The sequence below is a fragment of the Diospyros lotus genome, chromosome 1 (genome assembly GCF_014633365.1).
Source record: "Diospyros lotus cultivar Yz01 chromosome 1, ASM1463336v1, whole genome shotgun sequence".
Taxonomy (NCBI): Eukaryota; Viridiplantae; Streptophyta; class Magnoliopsida; order Ericales; family Ebenaceae; genus Diospyros; species Diospyros lotus.
This window is the reverse complement of record NC_068338.1, coordinates 20,624,870-20,643,771: the sequence shown is the minus strand read 5'-3', so window position 1 is coordinate 20,643,771 and position 18,902 is coordinate 20,624,870. Positions and strand designations below refer to the sequence as shown.

Sequence of the window (18,902 nt, the reverse complement as noted above, 5' to 3'; positions counted from 1 at the left end):
TTATGCACATTAGTAATCAAAGAGACTTGCAAATTGGCTGGTTTGCGCGCGCGTTTGGTCATGGGAGGTTGGGGTTTCGAGTTCAAGTGTAGCAAGCTTGGGATTATTGTTGGGATTATTATCCCAGTCTGCCATGTGGCGAGTAGAGGCGCAGCCACACAGGCACACTCGCATGAGGGGAGGGCGAGGGTTGGCGTGTTGATTTTTTTTGCCATGGTCAAAATTTGTGACGGAATTGTTTTTCATTGCTGATCAGCGACGAGGTTATACCCGTTGTTGATTCTGTCACTAAAAAAATACTAGTCACTAAATTTCTGAGACGCCTTTTTTAGCTATGGAAAGGTTCCCGTCACTAAATCTGTCGCTAAATTTTTTAGAGACGAATTTTGATGTTTTAGCGATGAAATTTTCTATCGCTAAAACGTTGATTTTTTGTAGTAAATCAATGATAGAGATAAGATATTTACCAGCTTGTTCTGACAGGAGTTGATGTGGTCATTGGGAGTTGAACTAAAAATGTCCATAGCCTACCATCCTCAAACGGATGGGCAGATAGAGAGAGTGAATCAGTGTGTAAAGAATTACCTACGGTGCCTATGCTTCTTTAATTTCATGCCAAGAGCTGGCACAAGTGGATATCGCTTGCATAGTGGTGGTACAATTCCAACCACCATAGTTCGCTCAAAAGGTCTCTATTTGAAGCTTTATTTGGCTACAAACCCCTATTACTTCCTGTAGTGGGGGAGCATACTACAATAGCTACAGTAGAGTCTTACTTGGAGCCAAGGCAATGGGTCCAACAACAATTAAAGAAAGAGTTGGCTATGGCTTAAAATCGTATGAAACAATTTGTGGATCGAAGAAGAAGTGAAACGGAGTTCATCGTAAGGGAGAAAGTCTACCTGAAACTTAGACCTACTCATCTTAAGGCTATTGCATAAAAGCAAGTGACTAAGTTGAGTCCAAGGTACTACAGACTATTTCCTATACAAGCTAAGGTAGGAAATGTGGCTTATAAGCTTCAGTTACCAAAAGATTCATGGATTCATCCCGTCTTCCATGTCTCTTTGCTCAAGAGATCAGTGGGAGCACAATGTGAACCCCCATTTTACCCCAGATCACTAAGGAAGTTGATGTTATTGTGGAGCTAAGCGCTATATTGGACTAGAGAGTTATATGCAAGCAGGGAGACCCTATCATACAAGTATTGGTAAAGTGGTCCAACCTTTACCATAATAATAATACCTAAGAATATTTGTCTAATCTACTTAGACAATTTCCACAGGCTGCCAACCCATTGAACATTTCTTGAGGATAAGAAAATTTTCAAGCAAGAGGAATTTGTCATGTTTTAATGACTTGGGTGGCTTACACGTGAGGATAGTTATAGATGTTATGAATTGTACTTAAAGATGGCTATATGCAATTGTATTTTTTTTAGTTTTGGCGGGATTTGAGGAACGAGGACTCAGTATATAAAGGCTTGATCCCCATCAACCTAGAGGCATCTGGAAATTCAATCAAATTCAATATGAATTTCTCTCTCATCACTCTCTCTCTCTCTCTGCCCTTATTTCCCTCTCTATTCCCTTTTTGTTTCTCCCATCCCTTATTGAATTTTCTCTAATCACATCGATCAGGGAGAATTCAACATCATATCATAGATTTGATAGGTCTTTTGACAATTAATTCATAGTAATATTTTATTCACAATTTGGCATACCAAACATGAGATTGGTATAACTCTAGGTTATACTTTTTTTTTACCAAACGTTGGTAGCATTATTTAATTCTATCACTTTTTTATCCCATTACTATTTAATTCAGATACCAAAGAGGCCTTGCAGACGAAAATCATTTTGAAGCTTACTTAAAGGAAAAAGCTATTCACCATCCTCTGGGAAGCTTGATTTTTTTTAATCATATCCTATTTGTACGGTGTGACTTCTACCTATTGGAAATTTGTTGGTACCTCTTGCTTTTGGTCCTCTTAATTGTTCAATGCTGTTGTTGCTTGTGATCCTTGATATTCCACTCGGGATCTTCTCTAGAAAGTATTTTTTATCTTTCTCCATTTTCCTGCATGAAATTCACAATCAAGATTAGAAGAAACAAACGAATGGTAACAACATATTAAGCCTTAATCCCCCACTCATATGTGGAACTGATGAATGATAAAAAGAAAAGAAAAGAAAAGGCAATAAAACAATCCTGCCTTTTTAGTTCCCTTATTTGGAGGAATTCAGTTAGTGAGCTTTTGGTCTTTGTTAGATAGAAAAGTTCCTATTTTTTGTTTCTTTTTTGATTTTTATGGATTATTGAATTGACAATTGTTAAAGAAATAAAATAAGACTGGGCCGGGCCTTGAAGATTCCAAGAGATTCATCCATTATCATCTTTCTATTTATTTTGTTATTTTTCTTATTTATTTTGCTTCGTATTATCTTGTATTGTTTCTTAGATTTTTCTTAGATTATCTTTGTATTATCTTTTAGTGTTGTAATCTAGTAGATCTAATCCTAGATAATAGGATTGTAATCTAGTCCTAAATCTTAGAAGAATTCTTAGGAGGATTCTAAGAAAACTTCTTGTATAAATATTTTGGATTCATATCAATAAAGTGTGTGACAATATTGCTTCCCTTTCTCTCTTTCTACATGGTATTAGAGTCTCGTTAATAGGCTGGTATAGTAAATCCTAGTGCCTTCATTGCACTATCGCTTCAATCTATTCAAGTGCCTTCATTGCTCCATCACTGTCGAATTCGGAACACCACTATCCGGCTACTGCTTACCAGCACCTCCACCACCATTGGGTTTGTTGTCATTAGATCGGTCGACCACTGGAGACCCACTGCCTCTAGAGTCCCCAGGCACCCCCACGTGCCGTCCCACATGCCGTTACTAGTTTGCCTCCGACCCCATGCACTAGCGCGTGAAGGCGAGTTCAATGACCTTTCACCTCCAGCTGCTCCAGATCGGTCCTTTGACGTTTGTTTAGCCCACCCTTAGTGTCAAAATCCTTTGTATTTGTGCCTTTCAGTCGTGTTCGTGTTCTATTCTCAGCCAATCCTCTTTGTTTTCCCTTTGGCCTTAATTGCCATCATTTATGCTCCCTCACATGAATATGCCAGAGGCTTCAGCATCTAACATGACCACTGGTGAAAGAACACCTGAAGATTAGGTAACCAGTGTGACTATTGATGTGACTGGCGGTGTAACAACTGGTGTGAGTACTAGCATTGAATCAGTAGGAAGCGAGCTACCGGGAATGCTACTTTCCTACTGATTGGATGGCATGAACTATCTTCAATGAGCACAACTAGTCCAGACCTTTCTCAAGGGGCGAGAAAGATCAACCACGTTACTTCCCTTCCACCGGCAACAACAAATCCTACTTTTTCGGTATGGGATGTAGAAGATTCCCTCATTATGTCATGGCTATGGAATGCCATGTAACTTGAGGTAAGTAGGAATTATATATTTTTAAGTTCAACTAAGCAGATTTGGGAGGTAGTTAAGCAAACTTATTCTAAAGTGCAAGATGCATTGGTTATATATGAAGTAAAAATCAAACTAAGTAGTATTAAACAAGGGGGGACGACAGTCACCGAGTACTACAATTGTATGAATGGTTTATGGATGGAATTGGATCAATATCAAAAGATTAAGATGGTGTGCAGTGTTGATGCTGCAACTCTTAATCAGATTATGAAAAATGATAGAATTATTGAATTTTTAGCTGACCTTAACTCTATTTTTAATCAAGTAAGGGTGCAAATTCTCAGCTGAGAGCGATTACCATCATTAAATGAGGTATTTGCTATTGGAAATGTATGCCCTAAAGACACGTTTTGTTTAATTTATGGTAATGATGTTTCTTTTATTCAGTTTATGGCACATATATTATTTGCATTTAATTGTTGGAAAAGTGTCCATGCTATTAAGTAAGTGATTCATGTGATGGGTCGTTCTTCACAGTTAGGCATGAATCATGGGTACTTAATAAGTAAAAAAATATTACTCTTGATCTTTTGATAGAACTGGGCATTCTATCATGATAAGATCATTGTGCAATAGATCCTAATGGAGGATGGCTTGCCTGAGCCAGTAGACAGTCCGTTTACTCTAATTGTACAAGTGCATTCGGAATGCGTAGAGTGGACCTGTGATAGAAGCTAATGACAAAGTACTAATTATCATGGAGCTAGTCTATCACTGCTACTACGTGGACGAGTACTCTAATACTTGAGTATTAGTTGGTGGTCTAGTGAACCTAGAGCTATATTCTTAGATTCATTATAGGTGAGGTCTATCAAAGATCAATATCCTTTTGAGTTGGGAGTATGGTTTCTAATTAGCTAAGACAGACTAATATAAGATAGTTTCTGTGATTCACCCCCTTGTGATTGTTCAAGAATAATCAAATAATCCAGGGCCCTGGGAACGTGACTTAAGAGTGTGTGCTTCTGGGTAGCTCCCAGTGATAAGCAAGTACATTCGAGTAGTCACGGATTATTGGACTAGTGATCTAAGGATGGTAGAAATCATTTAGAGAGGTGTTAGTACATTATTCATTTCTAAATGATGGGTGTTACGCAGAGGGGTATTTTCGTCATTACACTAGTAGGTCAAAGACATGGCATATGCAAAATTATTCGTGGGGTCAGTGTTACCATATGGTGATAGTTGAAACACTTAGAATGACAAAATATAGCTATTAGGTAGCAGGGATATTTTGATCATTTTAGTAGCCGTGAATAATTTGTCTTTTGGTCCCCAGGGTAGCTCGATATAACTCATGTATTATTTAATACATTTGGCTTGTTGGATGAATTACATTGAGAGATGATTATTTTATTCAGAATGGTCCATAATTAATTGGGCTAGAATAAAATAATAGTTCATTAGTTTAATTAATTAATTGGGCTAACCCAATTAGAAAATTAATTAAATGGACTTGGCCCATTAGGGTTTGGCCTACTAGGGTTTTAACCCTAGGGTTCTCCCTTTATATTCTCTCCTTGGTTGTTTTTTCATCCAAGTCGTTTTTGACTCTTCTTCACCGAAAGAGAGGCCACGAGTTCGAGTCATACTCCGGAAGATCGAAAGAGTGCCTTTGAGTTCTGATGCGAAGGAGCCGAAGGATTGCAAGACAGCCGTCGTCTCCACTACGAGAAGAAGTTCCCGCTCATCCTGCTCCTATCGCTCCATTTCGTCCGGTAATCCGCCGAAAAAGTAAGTCTCCTAGATTCTAATCAATACGAGGAACGTTTTTTTGATTAAAACGCTTCCGTTGCATGCTATGAATCCTCGTTCATGATCCTTCATTTGCCATGGTATGTAGTGAAGAAAATAGACAAGCAGTGATGCTTCAGGGTTTTTACACTGATGGGTCTTCCATGATATCAAATAAAGGGGAAGTATCTTGCTCAAAATCTAGAAAAATAGGTACTTAAGGATAGTTGAATAACAGAGAAGGGCTTTGGTGTACATATTATAAGAAACCTCAACATACCCGAGAAACTTGCTTTAAGCTTCATGGGAAAAATGCAGTGCTCAGCAAAATTGGTAGACTTCCAAGTACAACCACTAGTCCCCGCACTTAATCATATTTATCTCAGAAGAGACAGAAAGATGATAGGAATCTGACAAAATCAAAAGAAAATTTCAGTATAGACCTCAATCTCCTCAACATTGAAGAGATTACCAAACTAAAATCCTTCTTGAAGACCATACAAGATGATGGTGGTTGTTCCTTGGCACATCAAGAGTTTTCTAGTAAGACCTTAGGTAATGACTCACATTCTTTATTTTTTCAGCCTTAAACACTTTTAGGAATGATACTTGGATCTTAGATTCTAGAGTTACCGACCATATGAGACCTAACTCTAATGTGTTTACCACCTATCAACCCCTAGAGACCTCTAAACAAATCCAAATTGCCAATGGTACACCAGTTCCCATAATTGGATATGGGAGTGTTTATCTAAGCCTTAACATCACCATTAACCATGTTCTCCATGTTCCCCAACTATCGACCAACCTTTTGTCCATCTATCAGCTCACCAAAGAACTACATTGCCATGTTATTTTTTCTACTAATTTGTGTGAGTTTCAGGGAATGAGGATCGGGAAGAGGATTGGGGTTGCTAGAGGAACAAATGTGCTATATTGCTTCATAAGGAAGGCCCCTAAAAACTAGTTGTCAATGGCATGCTCTTCTTAGGTGATTGGCAATCATCACCAAATCTGGCTGCATCATTATCGATTGGGACACCTTCCATCACCTAGTTAAAAACTATGTTTCCTATATTTTTTTTCTCTAGACCCTAGTATTTTTCATTGTGATGTATGTGTTATTTCTAAACAACATCGAGCGTCTTACCCAATTAGTAATAAACTCCATCCTATTCCATTTGCATTAATTCATTTTGATTTGTGGGGCCCTTGCAAAATTCCAAACTATTATGGAGGTCGTTGGTTTATATCCTTTATTGATGATTGTACATGCATGGCATGAGTTTTTTTTATTAAAAGATAAGGTAGCCATCCAAACAGTCCTACCTAACTTTTGTAGAGTAATAACTACCCAATTTGGAAGCCCCATAAAGAAATTTCGTACTGATAATCCTTTGCATCAATTCTTCCAACAAGAAGAGATTGTCCATGAATCTTCATGTGTTGACACTCCACAACAAAATTGAGTGACTGAACGGAAGATAAGACATCTCCTCAATGTGGTTGGGCCCCTACTTTATCATCATAGGGTCCCTAAAACTTTATGGGCGGAGGATGCCCTCACTGCATCTTTTCTCATAAACCGAATGCCTACTAAAGTTCTAAACCAACAAAGCCCTCTAACTTGCCTCAGAACTCACTATCCCAAATCTAACTTCCACACCTCTTTTCCCCATAGAGTATTTGGGTGTGTTTCCTTTGTTCATATTTTCAAACACTCTTTAGATAAGATTGATCCGAGGGCTGTTAAGTGTGTTTTCCTAAGGTATTCTCCCGCACAAACGGGATATAAATGCTATAATCCTCTTACACATAAACTCCATGTTTCTAAAGATTTTACTTTCATTGAAAACACACCCTTCTTTGGCTCATCTCCAGCTAGTCACCAAGGGGAGACTTCTTATGGTGACTAACCACCCAATCAGCCTAGTGACACATTCCTTCCTTCACCTTACCACCAGCCTCATTGGGACTCTAATCCTACCGATCAGTCTAGTCCCCTTTCCCCTCAAATAGCAGATGAACTAGCTCTTGAGCCTCCAACAAACAACCATAATCACAGGAATGATTCGGCCTCACCTAATAAGCAAGCAGTCTCCCAAAGGAATGTAACTCCAGTGAGATACAAGGGGTCTCCTTAAGTGTACAAAAGAAAACAACCTATCCTAGAGCATGCTCCATCCTCAACCCCTACTCAAAGTTTGGATCATCTGCAGTCCATGCCTTCAGCATCTGTTAATCCCATTGTTGATGATACAAACCTGCCTATTGCTCTTCGAAAAGGAGTGAGAAGTTGTACTCAACACCCAATAACCAATTACCTATCCTATCATCGCCTCTCCCAAAACCATAAGAGATTCCTAACATCTATAGATTCAATTATCATTCCAAAGTCAGTAATTAAGGCTCTAAGGAATTAGAATTGGAAACAAGCTATGTTGGAAGAAATGAGGGCTTTACACAAGAATCATACATGGGATCTTGTGGACATGTCTACGGGAGTTAATTCAGTTGGGTGTAGGTGGATTTTTAATGTCAAATACAAGGCCGATGAGACACTTGAGAGGTATAAAGCAAGGTTGGTAGCTAAAGGATACACCCAAACATATGTGATAGATTATTTGGAGACATTTGCTTTAGTAGAAAAAATGACTACAGTTCAAATTTTCCTAGCATTAGCAGCTTCTTTTGGGTGGCATTTTCAACAACTAGATGTAAAAAATGCGTTTCTCCATGGGAATTTACAGGAGGAGATCTTCATGGAATTACCACTAGAGTTTCAAGAAAGATATGAGGGGAAGGTTTGTCTACTGAATAAGGCCTTATATGGGCTCAAGCAATCTCCAAGGGCTTGGTTTGTGAGGTTATTCAAAGCCATGCACACTATAAGTTACAACCAAAGTAGGGGAGATCATACTTTGTTTATTAAACATTCAAAAAAAGGAAAATTGACAATACTGTTGGTATATATGGATGACATGATAGTGACTGACAATCATGAGGGAGAACATAAAAGACTAAAAGAGAGGCTAACTAAAGAGTTAGAGATCAAAGACTTGGGAACACTCAAGTATTTTTTGGGAATTGAAGTGGCATATGCCAAAGTAGGTATTTTTCTATCCCAATGAAATATATACTTGATTTATTGTCCAAAACATAATTGATAGGAGGAAAAGGGTAAAAAAATCCCCATTGATCTGAATAGCAAGCTATGGAACAATCTTAATAGCAAATTAATAGAGAAAGGAAGATATCAGTGGTTGGTTGGAAGACTCATATATTTATCACATACCAGGCCAGACATTGCCTTTGCTGTCAGCTTGGTGAGTCAGTTCATGCACAACCCTACTGAGGAACATATGCTAGCTGTTAGAAAAATCTTATGTTATCTAAATACCACTCTAGGTAAGGGAATTCTATTTAAGGCAGGAAATAAGTTGAACATCAGAGGCTTCTCAAATGCAGATTATGTAGGGAGTGTAACTAATGAAAGATCTACAAGTGACTATTGTGTGTTCCTAGGAGAAAATCTTGTGTCTTGGAGAAGTAAGAAGCCAAGTGTCGTGGTGAGATCAAGTGCAGAGGTGGAGTTTAGGGCTATGGCTATTAACCTATGCGAAATCTTGTGACTGAAAATTATCCTTGAAGATCTAAGGGTTCCAATCAAATGCACAATTGAGTTATGGTGTGATAACCAATCTGCAATCAGTTTAACCCATAATCTAGTTCAACATGATTGACCAAGCATGTTGAGATAGACCGAAACTTCATAAAGGAAAAGTTGGAAGCAGGCCTTATTCATCTACCATATGTTCCATCTGAGGAACAGATTGCAGACATATTGACCAAGGGAATGCTGGTAAGAAGATTTGAAGATCTAGTAGGCAAGCTAGGAATGTGGGACATACATTCTCCAGCTTGAGGGAGAGTGTTGAAGAAATAAAGTAAGACTTGGCCGGGCCTTGAAGATTCCAAGAGACTCATCCATTATCATTTTTCTATTTATTTTGTTATTTTGCTTATTTATTTTCTTTTGTATTATCTTGTATTATTTATTAGATATTTATTAGATTATCTTTGTATTATCTTTTAGTGTTGTAATCTAGTAGATCTAATCCTAGATAATAGGGTTGTAATTTAGTCTTAAATTTTAGGAGAATTCTTAGGAGGATTCTTAGGAAACTTCTTGTATAAATATTTTTGATTCATATCAATAAATCGTGTGGGAATAACGCTTCCCTTTCTACAACAATTAATGAAATAGGTGTGGCATGGAATATGTCTACAGTATTAAAATGGAATCAATGAAATAAATGACAAATATTATCTGAGTGGAAGAGGCTCTTCCTTTTTCCTTCCATTTTCTTCTCCACATGTTTGTCTTTTCCTGTTTTCATTCCTAGTTCTATTGTCACTATTTCTACATTAAAAAAATAAAAAATAAAAAGTTAGTCTCCTTTCAGGTTTTTGTTTAAATTTAACTTCTTTTCTTTGCATTCAAGATTTTACCAGTCTAATAACAATTTTCCAATGCTCCAAACTTCCAATTGCTGCTCATATATAATATCATCATGTGATTTATGATGAATTATTAGACACAATATTTCTCTCAAAGCAATAGTTTGTTGTTTTTCCCTGCTTGAGAGAGGAAATTCTTTATTTCTGCAGGTCCCTTGTGATGCAATGACAAACATAATTAATTATTATTTCCTCTGTTCCTCCAGTGGAGAACAATCTAGCTTTACTCATCATCTCTTGATGTCTCAATTATATTCTGTAAATTCATATTATACTTTAGCTTTTCTAGTATAAATACCGAAATAAATTAACTCATCCAATAGCAACACCTAAAAAACCATGTTGTACCAACTTCATATTCAAAATTATTCTTTCTGCATTTAGAGAAATTACCAACTTAATATTTTTCATACCTGTCTAGTATTACCCACGTAGCCCTTATTCTCTTGGCTGCTTCATAAGCAACCATCTTCGGTGAAGGTCCTGCATCCACTTTTATCTTGAACACTATCTGTCCTTTTCCATGCACAAAAACTCATTAGCTCTAATTTGGATGACCAGTTCAATACAGTTTCCCCCTTTTATTAGCTTATGCAGTCTCTCATGTATAACTAACTAGCTACATGATAGTATTCTAGTCCTTTCACATTCTATGACATGGAACCATGTGGTGCACATGAAACACCAAACTACTTTACTTAATTCAGCAGCTCTTTGGTTAATTGGACCAAGACATGTAAGGTTGCTTGATGAAAGTAGAAGTGAGTTGGATGTGATGAAAAAGAAATAGAAAAGAATTATATAACAGTTTGGACAATGTTTTATACTTTGTGTTAAATGTTCTTGTATTTGCACTCTTATTCTTGAAGCGAATGAAAAGACCTAGCACTGTTATAATAGATAGCATGGCATGGGACTTCATGGCCCTATCACTGATTTTGGTTGGCAATCTTTAAAACTATTTATTCCTGTTTAATACTTAAATCCACCTTTATAATCTTTTAAACTAGTGCTTGTAGAGGCAAAATTTATAATGTTGCAACCTGTTTCATTTGATATTTCTGGGATATCTCGGCGAGTTCCTCGTTGTCTCGATATTCTTTCTTCTTCCTGTCTATCTCTTGAGCAACAATTCTCTGATTTGCTCCAAACATTGAGCTGTCCACTCTGATTTTGTATCCCACTGAAACCAAGGAGAAATCAAGGAGTAAATAAATAGTAAACGCCACAATTCATTGGTGAAATAAAAACTTTTCAATCTGTTTTCTTGATTGCATTAACTCGTGTATTGCATCTTTTGCTACCATGGAAAATGACATACTTGGATTTTTAACCTCATGAACAATGGAAAGGAGCGCGAGCATATCTCCGGGTTTAAGGCATAAGCCTCTCAAGGGCCATTTGAGGGCACTTAAACTAACTTCCTTTGATGCATCCTGGATCACCATCACTCGCTGAGCTTCCATTGGATCATTTGCGGGCGTGAGATCATTTGCGGGCATGAGATCAAAGCTGCACACAGGAAGGCACTTCCTGTTCGGGAAAAAGAAGTTGCTTTAATTTCGATGTGAAATGAATTATTTCTTCAGGCAAGATGTTTCCATAAATCTTTATCTTGCCAATGGTTATGTCCTTGAGCTCTGATTCCGTTACCATGCAGATAGCTGATCGAAATAAAGAAACAAAAAGAAAGCTGGGACTAGTGGGAGAAACAAACAGATTCAAGAAAAGGCCAAGAGAAAAGAATTTAGCAACTCAGCGTCCTTGATCTTGGTGTAGCACAGCTTCCATAGATTGCATAAATCAATAAAGGAGGGAATTTGGTTGTATATTGGTGAATTCAGGAAAACATGTCCCAAGTTTATTCAGGAGCATATTCGGGGGGTTGTGGAGAAACTTCTAATTAAATTTGTACTGTTCCATCTTTCAGAGAGGAAGAGCTTGTTTTCAACTTTTGGCTGGTAGTTTAGTTGGTTATTTTAAATGCTTTAGCATCTTAAAACTAATAATTTGCCCTTGCTTAATTTGTATTGTGTTGGCAGGGAAGGATGAGTGAAGAACGTGTTTTTGAAGAAAACATTGCTTCCTCAGCATCTTTAACCATCGCCTTGTCTCTTTGTATTGTTGGCTCAAAAAGACAGGTGAAACAAGAGCATTTGGCAAAAACAAAGCTTGTTACTAGAAGAACAGAAGAATTTTTCTCTCACTCCGCAGCTGCCTTGCAAACGACGATAAGGTTATTCTTTTATGATTCAAAGATCATGGGTTCGAGTAATGAAAAAAAAAAAAAGGAAGGTTATATATAAATACGATTTTGATGTGGATGAGATGACTTTATCATTTTATGAAATGTGTGAATTTGGTGATTTTAAAGGCTAATTTTAAGCGAATCGGACTGAGGATTCAAAAATACCAGCTTTGCTGGTGAGGTCCATGTTTTTTCGGGCAAATTCCTTTGTTTATGCTTCGAAATTAGCGTTTTTGTTATTTTAAGAAATAATTGATTTAAGAATAACTTTCTTTAGGGAGTGAATTTTAATATGCCGTTTTGGGAGATTTTATTTATTTCAATCTAACTTTGATCTTGTAATAAAAACTCAATCTTGTATTTTTTGATAAAATTTGGGTTTTAGGATTTTGGGGTGTTTTTTAATTTCCTAATCGTTGTAACCTATAAATACTATGTTTATAGGAGGTTTTTGACAGTTGATTTTAAAATTCCAATAAAATTTCTGTTGAAATTTTTTTCATAATTCTCTTCAATTTTTCGGTATTCGTTGGAATCAACGAATCATTGATTAAGTCCTATAAACCGGCATTCATGAGTGAATCAATAAATTTTAGAAGACTTTCGCGACGTCATATTCTCACAAAATACAAAATAAGAAGTTTCATGCACTGAAAACGTTTGTTTTAGACTATGCATGCAGCTAGCTGCCACAAACAATGCTTTTGGCTTGTCTGCAGTGACAGCTGGCAATGGGATCCAGCACCCATAGGGGGCCCCATTTGGTAATGTTGTCAATCTTTTTTCCTTATTCAGTTTCTTGTTTGTTGGCTATTGCTGCTTTTAGCTTGTCTGCAGTGACTGCCGGCAAATGGCATCCGGCACTTATTAATAGGGGGCCGTTTGGTAATACTATCAACCTTTTTTGCTCGATAGTTTAATGAAGGAAAAAGAAAAGGTAGAAAAGACATACACAAGCATAGGGTTATGTAAACAACTAGAAACACAGTTGCATTCCAACTCTCAGTTAATACGACAATTCTTATCTTAGGAAAACTGGAAATATAATCTACAAATTTACAAAAAGATGAAATTTATGACAACTTAGATGCCATTTTCCTCAAAATGATATAACTTGTCTGTCTCCTTCAAAATATATAATTGTCTATTTCCTTATGGAAAACAAGCTTATGCTCTTAACCTAAACTACAGCTTATAGAATTTAGATTTAAAAGTAAATCTAAATTCTATAAATATTAAAATTAAATATCAACCTAACACGGATTCCTGAACTAACTAATTTAGTTAGTAAGGAAAGGCATGAGATGAAGTTTAAAGTGGGCAGGTGGGCGTGTTCTAGTACTAGTAGTCAACTTATATACATTTTGCAAGGCAGCGAGTGGAGTAGCTTAGAAAGGTTAGGCAAGAGGTGGCAATTGAATCTGATTGAAGGGTTATTAACCACCTTGAGTTGAGTAAACCTCGCTGCCAACACACTGATGATTTTATCTCAATACAATGGGAGGCAAATAGAATTTGGAAAAGAATATATAATAAATGGGGTGGTCATAGTAAGAGATAGTGGCTTTAATTTTAAAAAGGGGTGTGGAAGTAGTGTAAAAAGGAGAATATATAATGAATGGGTTTGGGTCTGGGTTTCTCAGATGATTTCTTTGTTTGGGTTTAAGTTGAATTAATTAACAAACAGAAGGTGAGATAGAAAGGTGAATCTCTTAATTTGAATTAAGCTACAAGAGGGGTGGGGTGTCCTTAAATTTAAGAGTATAAATGGGGGATTTGTTTGACAAATGAGGGCGAGAAAGAATGAAGGGTGGGTGAGAGGCCAAGCAATATATATTGGAGAAGTGCAAATGACAAAATACGTATAATTGAATTCAATTGAATCGAAAGTGATGGAATTTTAAGTTTGTTTATTGACCCATGAGATGAAGACCTTATTCTTATACGACTCACAGTGAGGAGATTGAAGATTAGCTGAGAGGGAGGTCGCTAGAAAAAGTTTAAATAAACAGAAGGAAGATGGAGAAAATAAGAGTTATGGAGAAATTGTCTAATATTTGTAATTGTTTATTTGATTTTTCTTTAACTAATGAAGCAAATCCTGTAGCTAAAGTAGTGAGGAGGCAGTGGAGTATTTCAAACTAAGAAAAGACTTATAAATTATGATTTTTTTTTGTTATATTAAAGAGTTAATAATTTGAGAAATTTGGGAAGAGATAGAAGGCATATTTACATTGTTAGTTTTAAAAGCGTGCATGAATTTATATAGTTAGTTAACAAGAAAGTTGCTTGATAACGTCCGGATTAAGGGTGACTGTGTATCCTATGCTGAGCACATGGATGCATTCATAGTAATCCCAAGGCCCTCTTTGTTATATAGTTAGTGAGGATGACTCGCAAATTTAGCTAGAAGTGACCCTTGGTAAACAAGCAAATGAGCCAAGCCACTCACAGCTCACTAGGAGCTCATTTGTGTTCAACTTGTGTTGTAAATAAGTGGAGCTTGAGCTCTAATTTGGAGCTCGACTCATAAACAAGCGAGCCTGAGTAAGGTTAAACTCAACTCAATTTAGCTCGCGAACAAATTGTGAACAGAGTCGCAAACAAAACTTTATAAGTTTGTGAAAAGGTTGACAAATAAAATATTTTTTTTATTTTTTTGAATAAAGATGGAATTTTTTCAATCTCTATTTAAAATATTATTTTTTAATTAAAGATGCTTTAGAAATATATTTAGTGATGAAAGTTTTTTGTCTCTACGCTTGGTTTGGATTTAATCTCAAATATCCTCCTTTCTTATCTGTTTGTCAATTTGTGAAGCATATTCTAATCCTAGCTAGGTTGAATATAAGTTGCCTTTACAATCCATCCCCTTTTTCATTGACGATTCCGTTACCATCTCCGCCATGTGTCTCCCTCATCATCAACACTTTTTTCTCACCATTCTTGCCGTTAACGTCACCATTCTCAACCACACCACCTCTCCTATTCTTCTCCCTCATTGTCGATGCATTTTTTCTCACCATTGTCATTGCCTTTGCCACTTTTGTTGTTGCCTCCACCATCATTCTGCACTACGACTCTATTTTCTTCATCGTCATTGTCACTAGAAGCTCATTTATTAACAAGCTAACTTGAGTTCGAGCTCATTGAACATAATAAACAAGCTATTGACGAGCCGAACTCGAGTTCAATAAATTCTTAATGAGCTCAAGCTTGAATAGCAATTGTTGTGTCATAGGAAAAAGTCTATTAAAAGACAAAAAAAAGTCCAAAAGTGCAAAATAACTTTTTGGGTTAAAAGGTGTAAATTTCTTTGTACGTAGGGGGGTCCTATGCAGTGCGCAAACTAGATAATTTCGATATTCAAAATTTTTTCTAAGAAGATAAACGTCATCTATAAGAGATAGACATTATCCGAAAAAATTCTAATCCTAACAGGGATAGGAAAAGTTAAGATAGACGTTTTCTATAAGAATTCTAATTTTGGACTATTTCAGATTACTTTACGTCCTTCTATAAATAGGTAGACACTTATTTCAGAAAGGGTACATGTGAGGACCCTTGTCTGGAGATCCTAGAAGCCCGTGAGCCCCGGACAGGAGTCTTAGAAGAGAGAGATAAGACGCCAAAAATCCCAAGCGAAATGACATGCAAAAGGAATAATACACTATCACAGCAAAAGCATGATATATACATACATACAAAATAAAAAGGGAATGGGGTGGCAACACAAGGCGCACCCCCTATCAAAACCTAGGCACAAAGATCATGACATCAAAACACGACTAATAATCTCCTATACCCCAAAACCACAAAAATATCCCCATGATTGATGACTGGGACAACCCTGTACATCCAACTACCCAATCACTTAGATGCTGCTGCCCTCATCTTCGGACTTCGCTTTCCTTTTGCTTGGAATGATGTAAAACAATGGTGAGTCACAAGATTCAACAAGAAAACAAAAGAATAACAGTAAGGTTAGGAATAAAACTCTCACACTAATTACCACCCATAACATGTTGTGCAATAAATTAAAATGTCACACCATACCATGTACCAAGGTATTCAGTTCTCAATATAAATATACTAATGCACATAATGGTCTTTGGGACCTACATAAGAAATGCATAACTTGGCACCCAAGTCTCGACATACAAACTTGTTGTAGCCATAAACTAGCTAACATAATCCACATGAGCCCGAGGCCCTCATAACATAAACCACATGAGCCGAGGCCCTCAACATAATCCACCTGTTAGAGTTCCCAAGTCATAGCTACTCGGAGTTGCGCTCTACTCATAGCTATCGAGGGTCAACTCCATATCACATCATATTGTAACCATGCAATACAACAAATAATATATGCAATGGCGTAGTAAGCATCAACGTGATATATTAGCCTCTATAAGCTAGGTATCAAGCCATGCTTCGCCCATATAGGAATACATATTGAATGCAATGCTTGTGCACCTAGTTATTTTAAAATGCACGTGTTTAAGCATTCATAGCTCATGTTTCCCCCAATGATGCAAGCCCAGTCTCATGCACAACAATGCCATGCAATATGACACATAATGATAGAGTTGGTCGATAGTGATCAAGCACCGGTTGACAGTTCGTGACTAAGAGTAATCGGTCGACAACCTTCTTCGGACCGATCGACAGTTTGCTCCATCGTCGTTAAACGGTCGACACTTGCCTCACCGCTCGATAACTCCTGTCCCCTGTTACGACCACTCACACCTGAGGAACTCATAATTGTACCCCAACCTCTAGGAACCTAGTCCCAAATTGGTTTAGCATCATTCCCAAAGGAATATGGGCGATACAATACCCCGTAAGCGTTTAACAAATAAAATCCTAGAAAGTCTCTTATTTAATTTAATTTACACTAAAGAAACCTATAACTCCTAGAAATAATACTTGGAAGTGAATCGGATTAAGGAAGGAAATAGAACTCATAAAGCGAAGGAAACTTGCAAATGAAGTATGGAGCTTACCTTTTAATATAGCGGATTTCAATGTTCTGCTGCTCACACGCTGTAAAAATAATACACGCTGCAAGATAATATAATTTTTACCAAAATTAGTAAAATCACACTCTAAATTAAATTCCAACTATAATGAATTCCTAATTTATTTTTCCCACTCACCTAGCATCCTCAAACTTCAATTAAATCAAATTTTCTCCCATTTTCCTGCTGCTATTCGCGCCTTCTTTTCTTAATTTTCCTTACTTCTGCTCGATTTCATGTTGGAATTGAGGCTTTAAAACACAAAAAGAAGGGTGGCTGAGAGCTGGCCGCGAGACAGCCAACAGTGCCACTGCCTCAACTCGGGCTGATTTATGCTAGAAAAATCTAGCGTTTTCTCCCTCTCATGCGTACACCCAGCTTGAACCCGCGACCTCCCGTATCAGCCTTGCGCGCGCGCCACTCGAACAATATCCATCCTCAATTATAATATGCACATCATTAATTTTAAAGAAACTCCACAAAGGTTTTCAAAAATTACACCAAGACCCACAATTTCTAAAAATTAACACTCACACTCCACATTAATAATATCACTTATACCTCGATTTTTACCAAATACTCACCCATTTTTTTAATACAAAATAAATTAATATTTTTCATTAAATCCACAAATATTCAGTAAATCACTATTCATCTCAAATACCAATATTAATAATTATTTTTTATTTTCGAAATACCGGGATGTTATAGTCTCTTCCCCTTAAAAGAATTTGGTCCCCCAAATTCATACCTGATTACACGAATAATTGCAAATAGACACGCCTCATCTCCTTTAGCTCCCACGTTGCCTTTTCAGGATTATAGTGATGCCAGTGAACCTTCACATAAGAAATGGTCCGGTTCCTCAAGACTTTCTTTTCGGTCTAGGATATGCTTAGGTGATTCTTCGTAGGACGCATCTTCTTTAACCTCAAGGAAGTGATAATCGATGATATGATGTAGGTTCGATCGATATTTTCGAAGCATAGATACATATGGAACATGTTATACACATGAGCTAGATGTGGTGATAGCACTAATCGATAAGCTAAAGGACCAATCCGCTCTAGAATCTCAAACGGTCCCACATAACGAGGACTCAATTTTTTGGAAAACCCAAATCTCCTCACACCTCGCATAGGCATCACCCGTAGAAACACGTGATCCCCAATAGCAAATTTCAAATTCCACCGTTGATTGTCGGCGTAGCTTTTTTGTTGGTCTTGAGCCATTTTCATCTGGCTCCTAATCAATTATATCTTTTTTTATGTCTACTCCATAATCTCTGGTCCTAATATTACTCGGTCTCCTACCTCAATCCAACACAAAGGAGATCTATAAGGTTTTCCATACAATGCCTCATAGGGTGCCATCTCGATGCTGGAATGATAACTGTTATTATAGGCAAAATTTACTAGCGACAAATGATCATCCCAACTCCTGTGGAAATCCAACACACAAGCTCAAAGTATATCCTCTAACGTCTGAATGGTCCGTTCTGACTATCCATCTATCTAGGGATGAAATGTTGTACTGAAATGTAACCATGTTCCCAAAGTAACATGCAACGCATCCCAAAAATGCAACGTGAATCTGGAGTCCCAATCTGATGTGATACTAGCTGGTACACCATGTATCTGTGCAATCACTACAAAAGAATCAGCATTTAGCGGCGGTTTTTTTTGCATTTAGTGGCGATTTTTAACCGCCGCTAAGTTAGCCGTCGTGGAGCGTTTAACAACGGTTTTTTCCAACCGCTGGAATAACCGCCGCTAATTTTAAATTTTGCGGCAGTTTTAAAAATCGCCGCTAAATAAGTGATTTAGCGGCAGTTTCTATAATATTTAGCGGCGGTTTTGAAACCGTCGCTAAAAT

At 37.1% G+C, this 18,902-nt stretch overlaps 1 protein-coding gene across 1 annotated transcript in view; it reads right to left on the bottom strand.

The window, feature by feature from the left end:
• LOC127808396 (probable receptor-like serine/threonine-protein kinase At4g34500) overlaps nucleotides 1–15,008 on the bottom strand; it is a 28,421-nt gene extending 13,413 nt beyond the window's left edge. The window contains exons 1-5 of the mRNA XM_052346956.1: nucleotides 14,869–15,008; nucleotides 11,080–11,270; nucleotides 10,802–10,941; nucleotides 10,172–10,269; nucleotides 1,973–2,079 (exon numbers count right to left, since the gene is read on the bottom strand). Of these exons, the coding sequence (XP_052202916.1) occupies nucleotides 1,973–2,079; nucleotides 10,172–10,269; nucleotides 10,802–10,941; nucleotides 11,080–11,270; nucleotides 14,869–15,008 (676 nt within the window). The remainder of the gene's footprint in view (nucleotides 1–1,972; nucleotides 2,080–10,171; nucleotides 10,270–10,801; nucleotides 10,942–11,079; nucleotides 11,271–14,868) is intronic.
• Between the last annotated feature and the right edge of the window lie 3,894 nt (nucleotides 15,009–18,902).